Source organism: Molossus molossus, unplaced genomic scaffold, assembly GCF_014108415.1.
Source record: "Molossus molossus isolate mMolMol1 unplaced genomic scaffold, mMolMol1.p scaffold_m16_p_12, whole genome shotgun sequence".
NCBI classification, from domain to species: domain Eukaryota; kingdom Metazoa; phylum Chordata; class Mammalia; order Chiroptera; family Molossidae; genus Molossus; species Molossus molossus.
The window spans coordinates 23,212,244-23,230,379 of NW_023425347.1; the positions used below are offsets into that span (position 1 = coordinate 23,212,244).

General features: G+C 45.0%; 1 protein-coding gene across 1 annotated transcript; it reads left to right on the top strand.

Moving 5' to 3' along the window:
• Nucleotides 1–7,762: 7,762 nt before the first annotated feature.
• Nucleotides 7,763–9,103, top strand: NHLRC1 (NHL repeat containing E3 ubiquitin protein ligase 1). The gene has a single exon (XM_036256753.1). It carries the CDS (start codon nt 7,779–7,781, stop codon nt 8,964–8,966), a length of 1,188 nt encoding a protein of 395 aa, XP_036112646.1. The 5' UTR covers nt 7,763–7,778; the 3' UTR covers nt 8,967–9,103.
• The last annotated feature ends 9,033 nt before the right edge of the window (nt 9,104–18,136 follow it).

Genomic DNA, 18,136 nt, shown 5'->3' on the forward strand with positions numbered 1-18,136 from the left:
ATTACCTAATTGTGTATGCGTTGTGCACTGGATTCAAGGGGGGAAGTTTATAGACCCCCCTTGAGTATTGATGAAAGCTATAGATACTCTCCTTAGAAATACGTCATAAGCAGAATACTGTGAAAACTTCCTTAGGGTTCAGAGTTGTTGACCTCCCCGCCTCTTCTGTCCCCATTGAGGAACTTCTGCCCTAGATACTCTCTGGCACTGGTCTTATTCTAATACACGTATAAGGCTATTCATCTGGAGTATCTCCTAGTTCATAATTTTTGCTTTTCTGACACCTGTCCCCAGTTCACAGTGGGGCCTTCCAGAATCCATGACGACCTGACTCTACTTTTGCCACCATTTGAATGGACCAAGAAGGGACAGCTGACCTGAGCTGGGCCAATCTGATTCTCTTCAGAGATTTTTAGAATGGGGGCAAGAAAAGCAAGTTAACCACTTAGAGGGGGTGAAACTAACAGGTGAACCCCAGGGCAGTGAGGCAGCCACTTGGTACTTAAAGATCTGAGAAAAAGAGAAGGCTGCCGGCAGAAAGAGAAGAGAACTGGAGAGAGCCCTGGGTGTTTTCAGTTTCCGTTCTCATCCTTCCTGAAGCCCAGCTGCTCTGAGGGGAGAATAACCATGTGTTCCTGTGAGAGAGACCTCTGTTCTCTGCTGGCTAGCATTAGTTTCTCTAACTTGTACACAAAGGTCCTTAAATAATACAAAAGAGATATCCTTATGTAGTTCATCTTTTACATATTATGTATCCTCATTGAGGGAATACTGACCTTTTAAAAAATCTCAACATGGACAATATACTACATATAAATTATTTTAGTGCAACTGTATTATTTTCAAAATTTTCTGGGAATGCCATTTATTCAGGTTTGTAATTTAAATAACATTACCTGAGCCCTTGGGCCCTGACAGTGATCTGTGCAATGCCTTGCCCTGCCTAGAGAGCAGGCATGAGTGCACTGGCAAAGGTGCACTCGTAAGGTTTTCAGGGGCGGACAGAATGAAACAAGGAAGGTCTTTTTGGGTGAATGCAAGAAGAAAACTACGAAGGAATCCAACCCAAGCTTGAACACCTACCTTTGATGAGCTGGAGGTTTGGTTCTTTAAAGGGTTCATGGTATGGAGACCACAGAAGGTAGCCTGGAAGATGTACCTTGTGAGACATAATCATGAAAGGGGATTGCTGGGCAGAAGGATGAAGTAACAAATATGAACCTCACCCACAGAAAGACTAGTCCAAATATCTCCCATTCATACCGTAGTGCATGCCCATCATTGTTTTATTTTAATAAGAGGGTGTGACATAGATGTGTGTTTATGATCTTTAAAGATCTTTTTTTTAAATTAAGGTTTCTCCTGACCACTTTTTAAAAAATTAAAATTGTCTTTAATCCAGCACTGACTTTCCATCACTTCTTATTCGATATGCTTTGTTTCATATAAAACATATTACAAATTCACTAAGTTGATGGGGATAGGGTAGAATTTACATACACACACACACACACACACACACACACATATGATATTAATCATGGTCACACTGCTGGTTTGTGGCAAATAAGCATGTCCCAGGTTTTGTTTATGATGTGCAGCTGTAACATGTGAACTGAAAACATACATTTAAAAACTGTGATCCCTAACCACTGGGTATTAATAGAAATGTGTGTCAATATTAGTGTTAACTCTCAACAGCAGATAGAAGGAGGATAATGAGGGGACGTATTTAAGAATCAAATATGACATAAATTATTAATGTTTACATTTAAATAATAATAAAACAGTCTCACTGAAAATTTGGGAAGTATGGGAAAGTCTAAAAAAACAACCACAAAAGCAGCTAAGTCCTATCACCAGAGATAATTACTACTAAATTGATGATGTGCTTTCTTACCTTTTTTGTCTGCCCATACATGTGTATGTTTTCGCAAAGTTGACATCATGTTATGGATACAGTGCTATCTCTTGACCATCTTCCCTAGTATTTCTTGTCACTATTTTTTAGAAACAAGATTTTTAATAGCTGTATAATGTTCTGTCATTTGGTAGTACCATAATCCTTTAACCTTTCTCCTGTTTCGAGTCATTCAGCAAATGTAAATAGTACTCTTCTATTAGTATTGGATGAGGCTTCACTGATGATTGAGACCGTCCTGTTCCAAGGAACCTTAGACTCTAGTGGCAGAGACTGAACACTGACCATTACTATATAGTGTGGTAAGGCTGCACTGGGGGGACACACAGCTTGTAAGTGGACACTTAACCCATCAATAAGTGAGGACAACATTGGTTAGTGAGAGCAGGTGGGAAGAGAAAAAGACCAAGGCTCATGCCCTGAGCAACATGCAAATTTTTCAAATTTGAGAAACAGTAAACTCCAGGTTCCCATTTCCAACCATACACTCCAGCTCATGTTTCTGTGGGTGCTCAAAACATTCAGGCCTGAACCACTATTCCCCTCTCCACCAAACCCCTACCTCCAAGAAGCCAAGCACATGGATATAGGTTACAAAATGTAGATAGGTGGTTGGGGGGGGGGGGGGCACTGGGAAGACAGGATGCCCCAGGGGAAGGTCAAAGCTAGGGATGTCACCAGAGCCCAGGTCAGAGTTCAAGGAACCACACAGGCTACAGAGATTCACCTGCTGAGGACTTGTCCTAAAGCTGGCCTGAAACTCAAAGCTGACCAACCCAGGAAGGATTCGGTTTAGCAAAGGTAGCAGCCTTTTAGTTTTGTGGGCTCAGAATCCCATGCTAAAGCACCTATTGTCTTCACTCCTTCTCTTTCAAGAAGTTGTGCCCTGGCCATTTTGGCTCAGTGGTTAGAGCGTCGGCCCACGGACTGGAGAGTCCCTGGTTCGGTTCCCGCTAAGGGCACGTACCTCGCTTGCAGTTTGTCCCCCACCTCGGTTGGGGTCATGTGGGTGGCAACCAGTCGGTGTGTCTCTCTCTGTCTCTCTCGTGTGATGTTTGTCTCTCTTCTTCCCTCTCTCCCTCCCACTCTATCTAAAGATAAATGCAAAAATGTCCTCGGGTGAGGATAAAAAAAAAGAAGTTGCACCTCTCCTCCCTGATTGAGATGATTCCATTCTTGTGGCTTGTACCTCTGTTTTCCCTCCCATCACTGTCAGGTACAGTGTGGGAGGTCACTGTGTCATGAGACCGCATTGGGGATGCCTTCTAAACTTCATGTGTCTGCACATCTTGCCACATTTGCAAAACCAGGAGCCCACTTGCCTAAGCACTAACTCCCTCCCCAGGTTCCTTAGCTTGTCCCCCTGTACCCCCTCATCTCTGCTGTCACCATCTGAGTTAGGTCTGCATTCTCCCTCCTCTGCTGGGTGGTACTTTGCACATAGGTCCAACCACTGGCCACACATTCTGTTCTTTAATCCCTTTGCCCCAATAACCCTCAGGGCTCATTCTAGGTGGAAGCAGGAAGGGATGGGCAGGCTAAGGCAGGACCCTCCAAATGAGGTGTATTGGAGGAAAATGGAAAAAATCCATGGAGACTTTGCCACAGAAAGATTCACCATCAAAAACTCAAAATATTAGCCCTGGCCAGTTTGGTTCAGCGGTTAGACAATCGGCCTGCGGTCCAGAGAAACCCGGGTTCGGTTCCCGCTAAGGGCACGTACCTCGGTTGCAGTTTGTCCCCGACCCTGGTCGGTTGTGCGGGTGGCAGCCACTCGATGTGTCCCTTTACATCGATGTTTCTCTCTCTCTCTCTGTTCCTCTCTCTCCCTCCCACTCTACCTGAACAAAAATGGAAAAATGTCCTCGGGTGAGGATAAAAAAAAAAACTCAAAATATTAGAGTTAGACTTAGGGCATTTTTTTAATTTATCGGTTTGTGTGACTGTCTGACGAGAATTATACTGTATAAGGTATTTGTGAAAGCCATTAGCATTGACTCGAGAGATAGGCAAGATGCTTAGTACTATTCCTGGCTAAATGCTACTTTCCTAACGATGCTTCTTATAAATCCTAGAGAATCATCAAAGAAAAGAAATAGCAGTTGGGTTTACTACCTATAAGTAGAATCCTTCTAAGTATCCATTCATTCACCATTTAAAAACGTTAGTGGCAACAACTTGTGTACCAGGCATGTGCAAGGCTCTGGGGATAGGTGCCGACCAAAACCAGGTGTGGTACCAGGGCTCCTGGAACTAGTTTCTCGCTCCAGAGACAGGAGCAAAGGAAAGAAGGGGTGGAGATAAGGAGCAATTTTAAGATTGGATACAAAGGGAAACTGGACTCCATATGCTTGGTAAAATAGAAAAAGGACAAAATATGCAGGGAAGGCATGCCGGGTGGGTTGACAGGAATGTTGGGACGGAAGCTGTGTTTAAGTCTGTGGAGGGGCAGCAGAGAGTGAGGAAATGGTTGCAGAGGATGCGGAGGGAGAATGCAGGGGTCCTGAATTGTGAAAGACTCAAACCTACGTGTCTTTAGTTCTGAAAATGTTGTGTAATAGAGAAAACCTTAACCCCCAATCAAATGACCCACAAAATTTCTGTACTTTAAATTTACCATGAGAGTTTTGACAGCAATTCATGAGGGTGGATTGTCTCTGTATGTGCCACAACGCTTTCCAGAACTACTGTGCCGTTTGCCAAGGGGTAGAGGGATTACTACGATCTTTCTTTAAAATGTCAGGTTTATTGCAGCCTTTTCTGAGTTACCTCGCCTCTCGCTGCAGTACTACTGATTGCCCCGCAGGGGCAGCAAAGGATCAAGAGATGGTAGGATTATCAAAGAGCTGAGCCCTCCAGCTCCTCTCTCCTGACAGGCTAGGCAAAGTCATTGAAGGGTCTAAGCTCCCACAGTCAGCAATGTGTTGGGGGTCTTTGGATAAATTTTAAAACAATGTTGGAGCAGAGATAAGTTAGAAACAAGTCAAGGTTCAGTGAAATCCATCTGGAAAGTATCTTGAGACAGCAACATTTTATAGCACAGACTTGGTCTCCATCTGCATTGTTTATGCCATAGCCACCAGTCGAATGTGGTTACTGAGCACTTGATGTGGGGCTCGTCTGAACTGGGATGCGCTATGAGTGTACAATATACACTGAATGTTACTCAGCACTAGAAGAGAGAGAGAGAGAGAGAGAGAGAGAGAGAGAGAGAGAGATCTCTAATAATTTGTATAGCAATTTCGTGTCAAAATGGAAATATCTCTAATAACTTGTATAGCAATTTCGTGTCAAAATGATATTTTGTGTATTTGGGGTTAAATTAAATATGGAATTAAATTAATTTCACTAGTTTCTTTTTACTTTTTAAAATGTGGGTACTAGAGAATTTAATATTATATATGTGCTCTCATTATATTTCTAACCGATATTAGTTCTAAAAATATTACATTTTTGGAAGTGGGGTACAGACTGACAATCCCCAGAAGAGGGGGAGGTGGGAGAGAGATAAACCACAGAACTTACATGCATGTATGCATGAACAATGGACATGGACAACAAAGCTGGGGACAGGGCGGGGAGGGATGGGGAGGGGGGAATCAGTGGGGGGAAAAGGAGAAACATCTGTTAACAAAAATAAATAAATTAATTTAAAAAATAAATAAATAAAATAAAAGTAAAAATATTACATTTTTGGTATCCTGAATGCATTTCTTGACTTAAAGATTACTTCAGAAAGTAATTTCTATTTGATTTGACTTTAGTTGGTTTTTTTTTTTTTTTTTTTTTATCCTCACCCGAGGACGTTTTTCCATTTTTTGTACAGATAGAGTGGGAGGGAGAGATAGGAAGAGAGAGAGGAAAATCGATGTGAAAGGGACACATCGAGTGGCTGCCACCCGCACAACCAACCAGGGCCGGGGACAAACTGCAACCGAGGTACATGCCCTTAGCGGGAACCGAACCCGGGTCTCTCCGGACCACAGGCGGACGCTCTAACCGCTGAGCCAAACCGGCCAGGGCCTTTAGTTGGTTTTTTATTTGGAATGGAAATGCATTATAACCTGAAATTGTTAAATTGATTATTATGTCCCAAAACACAGGTAATTTTTGAATTATGTAACATGTAAATAAACGTTCTTTTTTGTCTTACATTAAAGCTCCTCCAGGGGTTTTAACACAGGATAAAAGTCCTCTGTTTTCTCAGAAGTCTAGCAAATAAGAGGGTGAATGATCATAATAATAATCTCTAAATGAAGATAAGTGAGCTGATATGTGGTTTTATAAAAAAAAAATGTTCATGTAAGGTATTAGGTGTGTTTTGGGGGGTGGGGGGGGTTAGGGAGGACTCCTGAAAATGAGACATTCCTATGAGAGAGTATGTTATCTCCTGTTTGAAGATTTTTGAACATAGGGTAGATTCTCTGTGCTTTTCTTGTTTTTACAATCCTCACCTGAGGATATTTTTCTATTTATCTTCAGATAGAGTGGGAAGGAGAGAGAGGGAGAGAGAGAGAAACATCGACATGAGAGGGACACATCGACTGGCTGCCTCCCACACAACCCTACCAGGGCCAGGGACGAACAGCAACCGAGGTTCGTGCCCTTGACTGGAATGGAATTGAACCCGCGACTCTTTGGTCCGAGGGCTGATGCTCTGCCACTGAGCCAAACTGGCCAGGGCTGTCCGTGCTTTTGATCTTAAAAGAAGATAGAAGAATTTAACCTGGTGCCATTTGAAGGGATTGCTATAGTGCAGTTGTTAATTGTTGTCAAACTTGGCTGCACATTATAATCATCTGGGGAGCTTTAAAAAATTCCAGCTGCCAAACCATACGCCAGACCAATTAAATCTAGGTATGAGACCCAGGTATTTACTCTATGCAACCAAGTTGGAAAAACACTGGGAGAGTTAAGAGTGTGGGCCCTGCAATCAAATAGCCTGGCTCCAAATCCCAGCACAGCCACTTCCTAGCCATGTGACCCTGAACAAGATGCTTAACTTCTATGAACTCTATTGTAGAAAAGGGATAATGAAAATAACATGTTCTTACAGGATTGTCATGAGGTTTAAATAAGATAATCTATGTAAACCACTTAATAGAAAGCAGGCATGGTGTAAATTCTATAGCAGTTATGATTCACAGTTTATTTCACATTAATTTCTCTGGAAGATATTCTCAGCCATGGTTCCCCCATCTGACACTCATTCACCTAGTGGGTTTCTTGAACTATCCTACAACATTCCTTTGCTCATACACGAATTAATTTTACACATATTCATTAAGCATCTATTTTAACTACCAGTGTGATAGAAGACACACACCTGCCTCACCCCCTTGAAGTTTAACTTTCCTCGTGTGTCTGTGTTTTCCAGTCTGACCATAAGCATCATGAACCATGAGACCATGTTTTCTGGCCATCCGTAGCACCTAGCACCCAGCACCTCAAATTGGAAACTACAGGGCACCAGGGCTGGAACACTGGGTTGTTCTAGCCTTGTCACTGACAGATTGGGTAATAGGGAAGAACCCTCTCGTTCTCAATACGTGTGTTTCCTCATGTGTTATGTGGACACAATCCATCCATGACCGTTGTTGAGATCACTTGTCTGATCACGCGCTGTGGATACCGTTCACAAATGCCCACCATCGGGCTTTCAGGAAGCAGTGTCGCAAGTGCCCACCAGGGGGCAGCTGGTCTCGGCCTAGCGGCCAGCCACGGTCGACGTCAGAACCAGCGCCCCGCCCCTTGACCGTGACCCAGGGCCGCGCAGGGGCGGTATCCGGCGGCGCGGGGGCGGTGTTGGCCCGGCCCGGAGGGCTAGAGGCGCTGCGGGGGCGCCCGGGGCTGCGCGATGGGTGCCGAGGCCTCGGGGAGCGGGCCAGCGCTTCGGGAGCTCCTGCGCGAGGCCGAGACCAGTTTGCTCGAGTGCAAGGTGTGCTTTGAGAGGTTCGGCCACCGCCAGCAGCGGCGTCCGCGCAACCTGCCCTGCGGCCACGTGGTGTGCCTGGCCTGCGTGGCCGCCCTGGCGCACCCGCGGACGCTGGCACTCGAGTGTCCCTTCTGCCGGCGAGCCTGCCGGGGCTGCGACACTAGCGACTGCCTGCCGGTGCTGCACCTCCTGGAGCTCCTGGGCTCCGCGCCTCGCCCGGCCCCGGCTGCCCACCGCGTCGCCCCCTGCGGCCCTGGGGCCCTCACCTGCCACCACGCCTTTGGCGGCTGGGGAACCCTGGTCAACCCCACCGGGCTGGCGCTGTGTTCCAAGACGGGGCGGGTCGTGGTGGTGCACGACGGCAAGAAGCGGGTCAAGATCTTTGATTCCGGGGGAGGATGTGCCCATCAGTTTGGAAAGAAGGGGGACGCAGCCCAGGACATTAGGTACCCACTTGATGTCACCGTCACCAACGATTGCCACGTGGTTGTCACTGATGCCGGCGACCGCTCCATCAAAGTGTTTGATTTTTTTGGCCAGATCAAGCTTGTCGTTGGAGACCAGTTCTCCTTGCCTTGGGGTGTGGAGACCACCCCTCAGAATGCGGTCGTGGTAACTGATGCGGAGGCAGGATCCCTGCACCTCCTGGAAGTGGACTTTCCAGAAGGGGTCCTCCGAAGAACCGAAAGGTTGCAAACGCATCTGTGTAGTCCCCGAGGGGTGGCGGTGTCTAGGCTCACCGGGGCTATTGCGGTCCTAGAGCGCCCCCTGGCCCTGGGGACCGGGGCCTGCAGCGCTACGGTGAAGGTGTTCAGTGCGAACATGCAGCTCATAGGCCAGGTGGATACCTTTGGGCTGAGCCTCTTCTTCCCCTCCGAAATAACTGTCTCCGCGGTGACCTTCGATCATCAGGGGAATGTGATTGTCGCTGATACTTCTAGTCAGGCTGTCCTATGCTTAGGAAAACCTGAGGAGTTTCCAGTACTGAAGCCCCTCATCACCCATGGTCTTTCCCGTCCTGTGGCACTGGTCTTCACCAAGGAGAATTCTCTTCTTGTGCTGGACAGTGCAGCCCATTCTATAAAAGTCTATAAGGTTGACTGGGGATGATGGACATGGTAAGGGTCCTGGGGCTGGGAATCAGAAACCCTGGAGCTGCCACTAATGAACTGTTTAGCCCTGGATAAATTACTTAATCTCATCTCTCCAACAGGGATTATTATAACTGCCTGGCAGACTTACAGAGGTTGAGGCAATTATTAAAGAATAATAATGAAATCTACCATTTATTATGTACTCCGTGTGCTAAGAAATTTGTAAATATTAGCTCATTTAATCCTTAACAGCTACCCAATAAGGTAATGTCTATTATTAATCCTATTATAGATATGAGAAAACTTGAGACCCAGAGAGCTGAAGTGACTTACTGAAAGTCACACTGACTTATTGTGACAATCACCAGTGGAACTTAATTCTGACTCCCAAACCCCTTTCTTTTAAATAAGATAATTGATGTGGGGAGAAAAAAATATGTGACTGTATATTTTTGCTATGTGTACATTATTTACAAATAGCCATTTATTTTTTATTTTTTTCTTTATTGATTTTAGAGAGAGAGATGGAAACATCAATGAGAGTGAACATCTATTGGTCACCTCCTGCATGCCCCCCACTGGGAATTTGACCCACAACCTGGGCATGTGCCCTGACTGGGAATCGAACTGGCAACCTCCTGGTGCACAGGTTGACGCTCAGCCACTGAGCATAAATAGCTAGCTGGGCATAAATAGGCATTTATTGTAGTTGGATGCACAGATAGGAGATTTGACAGAGTTCAAGAAAAAAGAGGTTTTGACAGAGTTCAAGAAAAAAGGGTATCCGTTAGTGCAACTTGCAACTCCTGTGAAGCTACCCCAGATGGAGTTACTGTGGATCCTGAGTTACTTGGCTAAGAAAAGCAATTGAACTGCTTATTCAGAAGGTAAACATGACTTTTAGAAACTGTATCTCCCCCACTGTGGAGGCATCAGGAAGTAGTACTTGTTGGTTGAGAAAGGCCTGTGTTAATGTAATTTCTAAATTACTGTAGAACACACTACTTTATACACGTGTTAGAGGGCCGAATGTTATTCCTGTTACGTGTTATGTTCATACAGAGATAAGTCACCACATTCAGTCCGTGCTAAAAATGATTTTGCTGGCCTTTGTATAATCAGTGGTACCTGAAGCACTTTTGTGATTCGGTTGTTGCCCTGTGTGTTGCAAACACTGTGTACTCAATAAATACTTCCCTTGATCCCAAGTCAGCATTTAGGCTACTGATAAGCCCTGAAACACTTCTTGAGTTGAAGTACAGCCTTGACCAAGATAACACCTGCTTAATGTTGCAGTTGATTCAATGAATGGAAATCCCAGATGAAGTGGCCAGTTACTTAGTAAGTTGTGTCTTTTTAGCTAATACAAGTATCTCAGAGTTTAGGGTCATTGGACTAGTACCAAGTAACTGTCACCTCAGAAGCAGGAAAAAAAATTTCTCAGAGAAAAGACTAGTTTTGAAAGGTGAATGTTTGCTTCAGATAATAGCTGGTGCTTTTTCAACTACAGGATTCTGTTATATCAAGAGCTTTAATAGACATAATGTATACACTAGAGATAGTCCCAAAATTATGAGTAAAATATGTTCCAAAAGATTGTGTTTGTCCTTGGGAGCTACAAGAGCTTGGTTTCCAGGCCAGTCCACAAAAGCCCATTTTGCTTCAGTGTTCTTATCATGTAGCACTAAAGATTTCAGGCACCCTGGATCACCTTTGTCAGTGCATTCCAAATAGGGATTCTGGGGACAAACCCCCTCCCCTACACTCACCCCACCCATAGAAGTCACCCTTCGATTAATGACTTTACAGGTATTCTGCATTGTGTAACAAGAAAAGTCTCAGGTGGAGATACAGGTTCAAATTTGATCATTTGCAAGAAGAGCCACTGTGGATTGATCTTCAAAAAGTTTTTAGAATAATGACATTTTAATGGCCTCCATCAGTTGAGCCAATTCAAGGACTTTCTCCTGTTTGGAATGGTCAGTGGCATCATCTTTGGCTCTAGAGCTGTGCGTATGTCTTTTTCAGACAGCGCTGGGCAGGAACACGCAGCATGTGTGGAGGTATGTGACCAAGGCATTGCTTGTTTCCTGTGGCTTACTCCACCAGAAGAATGAGGCGTGAGTCCCTGAGATGATGTGAGAGCCAATCAGAGAGGGGATAACAAGGAGTCTTGTTACCTGCTACCTCTCATTGGAGTGGGTGAGGCAGGATATGCAACATAAAGAGGTAGCAGCTCTTCCCAGGAATGGCATAATGGGGATGGGGTAGGGGGATGGGCAGGGTTTCCCTGGGGGAGATGCAACTCTGGCTGTTCTTGATCTCCTGAGATAGGCAAAGAAGAGATAATTGCAGTGGAAAGTGAAGGGTTCCAAGGTGGTGGAGGAGAGCTGGAATGACTCTCCAGAGATGGGAGACAAAAGGATGTGACCAGAAGTAAATGGAGGAGAGGAAGGTCTCTTCCTGAATGTGTCCCTCAATCACGTGCCTTTAAGCCAATGCTACCCACCATGTACCATCTTTGAGTCCATAAAGCAAGTGCAGCCCTGTCTCAGCAGTCCTCACTTCACCTTCCACGTGTTCCACTTTTGCCCAATTCTTGATCCTTGGATTGTCTCCTGTTTTCGACCTTGTTCTGCCCTCTGGATTTGCCACCTGGACTTGGTTTTGTCGATTTTTTTTCTGACATTTTCTAAGGACTTTGGTTCAGATTCATAAATCCCCCCTCTAGCAAGCCTCACCCAGGACCCAACAATTACCATTCTGCTAGGGCCTTATCTAGACCTTGCCTGGCCCCTCATTAAGTGAGGTGCAGGCCCCACCCGAAGTGAACTACACAACTTTTGAGGAACAAGCAGTATATTCCATGCACCTCAGAAAAATGAAGAAGAACCACTGATGATAGATACAAGGATTTAATCATTCTTTTACCTGCCACAGTAAGAAGATATGTATAGTGATGTTTAGAGCTTCATTAATGGATACGCGATGGTGGTGTATCATAGTTAATAAGGAGATGAACTCTTTTCTTGAAGAGTATGTAGAAAATATGACAGGGAGACTTCCAACACTCACCACAATCACCACAAATAATATAAACTGGCCCCCCGACCCAGCTCTCCTGACCAGCCTGTCCTCAGCAACATATTTTCTATTACATGATCCTCTCTAGCAATAGCTGATTGGATAGGGGTACACACCTAACTGAATAACAGCCTACTCATCAATGTCCTGGCCTATGAATTGGCCTGGGGTAAATAGGTTTTCCCAGAAATGGGCAAGGAGATCGAATCACAGTCATGTGTCACTTACTGATGGGTATCCATTCTAAGAAATGCTTTGGTAGGCAGTTCCGTCATTGTGTGTATGTCACAGAGTGTACTTACACAAATCTAGATGGTGTAGCCTACTCCTGTAAGTGTACGTGCTATACTTTTGTAGAACTGGCAGTGCAGTAGGTTTGTCTACGCCAGCCTCACCACAGACGTGAATAATGTCTATGATGTCATGATATTTACAACATCACTAGGCAGTAAGAATTTTTTAGCTTCATTATACTCTTATGGGACCACAGTCATGTACACAGTCCATCCTTGACCAAAGTGTCACTGTGTGGTGCATGACAGTAGATTCTTGTCCCTGGAATTTTGAATAGAGAAAGATGGAGCACCTGGCCGTAGCTCACTGGTTGAGCATTGACCCATGCACCGGGAAACCACCAGTTTGATTCTGGTCAGGGCACATGCCCAGGTTGTGGGCCCAATCCCCAGTGGAGAGCATGCAGGAGGCGGCCAATCAATGTTCTCTCTAATCCATGTTTCTCTCTCTCTCTCCCTCTCCCTTCCTCTCTCTCTAAAATCAATAAAAAAATAAAAATAAAAAACCTTAAAAAAAAAAAGAGCCCTGGCCAGTTTGGCTCAGCGGTTAGAGTGTCGGCCTGTGGTCCAGAGAGACCCGGTTTGGTTCTCGCTAAGGGCACGTACCTCTGTCGCAATTTGTCCCCAGCCCTGGTTGGTCGTGTGGGTGGTAGCCACTCGATGTATCCCTTTCATGTCGATGTTTCTCTCTCTCTCTCTCCCTCCCACTCTATCTGAACAAAAAATGGAAAAGAAAAAAAAAGAGAGAAATATGGAGCAAATCAGGCAGATGGCAGCCTGGGGGGAATGCTGAAAGCATGCTCAGTTAGAGGGGCACAGAGCACCTGTGAGCAAGCCAAACTCATGAATGAATAGAAGGTATGCGGCAGAGAAGTAACCACCATGAAGATCCAGGTAAGAATGGGAAGAGAAAAATGCACCCAGAGAAGCTAATCTGTGCGAGTTTGTTTTTGCAACAGGAAGCGCCTAACAAAAACGACAGTGTTGTTGATCGGGAGAAAATTAAACTTAAACCTGTGCATTTTGATGTCACGAGTAAGAAACCAATTCTGAGAGATTCATCACACTCCCAGCGGCACACCCACCACTTACCCTGGTAGGGACTGAGGCCAGGGTCCAAGCAGAGACCCACAGACCAAAGGTCTAAATATTTGAGTGATAAGTCAAGCCACTAAACTGTTGAACAAAATATATTCGATCCTCCTACCTTGATAAAGGTAACTGTAAATGTTGAAGGCACCCTTTCATTACGATCTGGAAGGCCAGGTTCCGCTTAGAATCCTGGGATGGAGTTTTTGCTCACCTTTGGGTGCCCCAGTTTCAAGAAAGCTCCTGATAGGCTGGAGTATGTTTAAAAGTCTGAAGGAGAACCCGAAAAGCATATTATTTTTGTCAGCCTCTGACAACTAGAATGTCAGCACCATGAAGCAAAGATGTTTGTGCTGTTCACAGTGGTATCCGTAGTGCCTAGAACACCGCCTGACACATTGTAGGCACTCAGAAATATTTGTTGAGTTACTCTGTGTTTTTCCCAAGGACTTTTTCTGGACGATGTTTCCCTTTCACTAAAAGGGAAGTGCTGAGTAGCTGGGTAGTTTGGGGAAGCTGGTTTAAAATGAAAACAATTAGTGGTGGGTTTGCTGTGGTGGGTGACTTGGAGAGAGCACACATGCATTCTGGTGACTTTGTGGTAGCCGGGGTTGGGGTTGGGTGAAGAACTGCATATTCTTAGTCACCACATTTCCGGTTCACCAAGCACATGGGACCCTGAAGTATGAGCATTGCCTGAGTTCTCATGAGTCACCTCTTTAGTCAGACCATGAAGAATCGTAACATGAAACTGCGTTTCGAGCCATAGATTTTAGGACTGGAAGGAAATGTCGAAAAATTTAATTACCTTGCACTCAAATGACAGCTGAAGCCTGCAGAGTTGTAAAAGGACATGTTTATGTCACACAGGTAGTTAAGGACTAGAAGCTGGACTTTTCCATATTCCACACTGACCCCTCTAGTGGGAAAGGATCTGAAGGCCAAAGGTTGGATACACACACACACACACACACACACACGTGCTGGCACTAATCTTTTACTGATAAAGTTCTTATGTTCTTTACAAATAGATCTTTTGCCCCAACTTTCCTAAGCTAACTCTTATTTTACTGTTTCACATCATCTACTGGGGTGTCTTATTATTTCTTTCTCCAATAACATCCAGGTTTGTATGCACGCTGGCCCAGGAGAACACCGTAGTGTTCTAATTTGACTGTGTAGACCACCACCATGAGGCCAGTCTCTTCGGTCATAAGTAAGCCCTGCTGAGACCACAGTCATGAGGTGCTCTTCCTTCTAGTTCATGATCATCAAGTGTACTCTAGTAGCACCTATCTGTGTTATAAAAAGGAGCCTTTGGTTGCAAGGGAGTGTGATTAAAGAATGCGTAACTAGCATTTGCGCAATACTAGAAAATTGTTTTTGCAAAGTTGCTTATTTATTTGATCCTTACACTGTCTCTGAGATAGATGGGCGGGTTTTATTAGGGTGACTTCACAGGTGAAGAAGCTGAGACTGACAGAAATGGAGTGACGCCCAAGATTACACAACCAAATCCAGCTGTGTTTTGGGTTGGGGAGAGCAGGTGTTTCTAAAAAATCTCCCCCGGGTGACAACACGTGCAGCTGGGGATGGTCCCGGTGCTCTAGAGAACACACAAGAGCCAGCCCTCCGTTCGTGGTGGAATCTTCACACATCTACCCTTCACAGCATCGTGTCTCGGCACAGGTGGTGTTCTCGGGGAGAAGCGTGTCTGCCCTGCTCAGGTTTCAGAGCTTCTGCTTGGACTGTAGACCGATCCTATCAGTTGCGGAGAGCCCTACGCTCCCCAAGATACTGTGGAGAGAGGCCTGTTTCCATGGCAAGAGCAAGCGCTGTGACTAGGTCTTAGGAGGGCTCTGGGCGATGGGAGTCAAGTTCTGATAGTTCCCTTAAACAGAATGCTTTTGTTTAAAAAAAAGGAAAAAGGAATGTAGTTGTTATTTTCAGAAATCAGAGAATGTGACTCTTTAGCTGCCTGGCGCACTGTGCCCCGTGGTTCTGTGAGTTGATGGTTAGAGTGACGCGAGGGTTTCACTGCAGGGGCGAGTGGCAGCCGCCAACCTGGGAAAGGCCACACGTTCCAAAACCAGCGTGCCATGGCCTCTTCCGTTCCTCTCCCCTGCCAAGCGCCCTTTTCTTGATTGTTTGTCATTCTCGCCCACCCCCTGAACTGTAGAAGTAACATGCCTTCATAGTAGAATTGGAAAACAGAAATAAGCATAAAGATATTTAATCACTTTTAAAAAAATATTTTTCTTTATTGATTTTAGAGAGAGAGGAAGGGAAAGAGAGAGAAACATCAATGTGAGACATCAATCGGCTGCCTCCTGCACAGGCCTCACTGGGGATCAGCCCAAAACCCAGGCATGTGCCCTTACCGAGAATCGAACCTGGAACCTCTTAGTCCAGGGGAGAACACTCAAGCCACTGAGCTATACCCAGCTGGGCTCAATCACTTTTCATTAGAGAAAATGACTATTGCCATTTCGAATTGCATTGACTCATCATTGTGGAATTAGCATTCCTAAAACTCATTGTATCGATCCAAATTTTGTAAAACAGTGAATAGATCATTTGGTAGCTCTTCTGCAAAGTAAATTTTATTTTATTTTTTATCCTCACCCGAGAACATTTTTCCATTATTGTTCAGATAGAGTGGGAGGGACAGAGAGGAAGAGAGAGAGAGAAACATTGACGTGAAGGGACACATCGAGTGGCTGCCTCCCGCACGTCCCAACCAGGGCCGGGGACTAATCACAACTGAGGTAACGTGCTTTTGACCAGAATCAAACCAGCGACTCATAGGTCTGCGGGCCGACGCTCTACCTGCTGAGCCAAACCGGCCAGGGCTGCAAAGTAAATTTTAATGGTATTCAGCTGAAGCTCGATTTTGGAGACCCCAAAACACGAGAAGCAAAAGCTCTGGGCAGAGAGAGGTATTCCCCAAACATTCCATCTGCCCTCCGTGGTCCCCGGCCCCCGCACCCCGGCTGGGCCATGGGACAAGCTCTAGCTTGTGAACGGGAACCAAGACGAAGCAGTAGTTTGTGTGAGAGGAAACGAATGAAAAAGTGAAGATAACGGGCTTTTCCGAGGCGAAACAGAGGTCTCAAGTCCCATAGTGAAAGTATCATAATTGACAGAGATACACTATTGTACTTAGATTTCATAAAGTGCAATTTAAGTGGAGTCTAATTTAGCTCCTCGTCTTTTCGGTCATACCAAAGTCATAACCAGGAAAGTTCAATGTTATGTAAGTTTTCAGTGTTGTTGTTTTTTTTTTCACCAGTCATGAGGGCAACTAGCCCCTGCTGCTGTACAAAGGGAGACGAGTTCCTATAAATATATGAAATCAAAGGTTAGCAGCAGGGCTGTGAGCGGTGGGGGCAGCGGCTAGTCAGCTGCAGTGCGGCAGAATCAGAGGAACCTTCTGCTCCAGTTCCTTCACGTCAGCCCTTGATGCCCTCCACCCAGCCTGCATTCCGATGAGCCAGGTGCTCCAAAATAGACTGCAGCACAATGACCTCTCTTCCAGTCTTCTTCCATTTTCAAACCACCGACTGAAATATCTGGCCTGGCTCGGAAACGGATGATACCGGAGGCCAACTTCATTCCATTTTGGAGTTCATTTCTGGTCCCCTCTGTTGAACACTGAAAAATAAATCTTAAAATTAGTCATTTTTATTTTCTGGAAAATTGGTAAGAAATGCTCTCTATGAATTTGCTGAATTTGCTAGAAGCATTTTCTGTACAAGGGAACCACATGAGGTTATCCAAGTGTATTTTGACCCTGTAGGAAATGTATCCATTTACTGGTTTTTGGTAATGTCTTTGACAGGTGTTGGCAATAGGGTTGTGTTGTGAGTGGGAAAATGTTCCTTCCTCCTTTGTTTTTTAAATAATTTGGGTAACATTGATGTTATTTCCTCTTAAATGTTTGATAGAATTCACAGTGAAATCTTGTGGCCCAGGAGGCTTCTCTGTGTGTATGTGTCCAGATTTTCAAGTTGTTTTTTGTAGGAAGATTGGCCAGTTGGAACTCACTCTATTGTACTGGAAAAGGAAGTTTATCTTTTTTTTTTTAATCACTTTTTTTTTTTTGCATTTTTTTTCAGATAGAGCAGGAGGGAGAGAGAGAGGAGGAGAGAGAGAGAAACATAGATGTGAGAGAGACACATCTATGCAACCCCAATCAGGGCTGGGGATTAACTGCAACTGATGTATGTGCCCTAAGCGGGAACCGAACCTGGGACTCTCTGGTCAGTGGGCCAACGCTCTAATCGCTGAGACATATCAGCCAGGGTGGAAGTTTATCAATTTTAAAAATAACGTTTAAATTTACTTGGTTTATTGGGGCAAGCATTATCCAGTAATGTTTCCTATGTGTTCACTCTATGTGAAGCAATTTGCTAAGCAGTAGAGATATAAAAATGCTCTCAAAGCACTAATGGTCTGGTGTGGAGGTGGACAAGGTAATGAGAAGTACACAGTACAGACAGGTGAGTGCTCTGCACAGGTGTGCTCCAGACACTGAGAAGAGGGCGAGGTACCCCAAATGGCCACAACAGCAAAGGCATATTGGAAGGAACGATGTCTCCCTAGAATTCCAGACTGATACATGTCATGAATCCTGGTCACTTCATCCAAAACAAGCTAAAAGGAAACAGTTTTATTTAAGCCTACATTGATTCTTTGTGTTACCAATATTATGATCTAT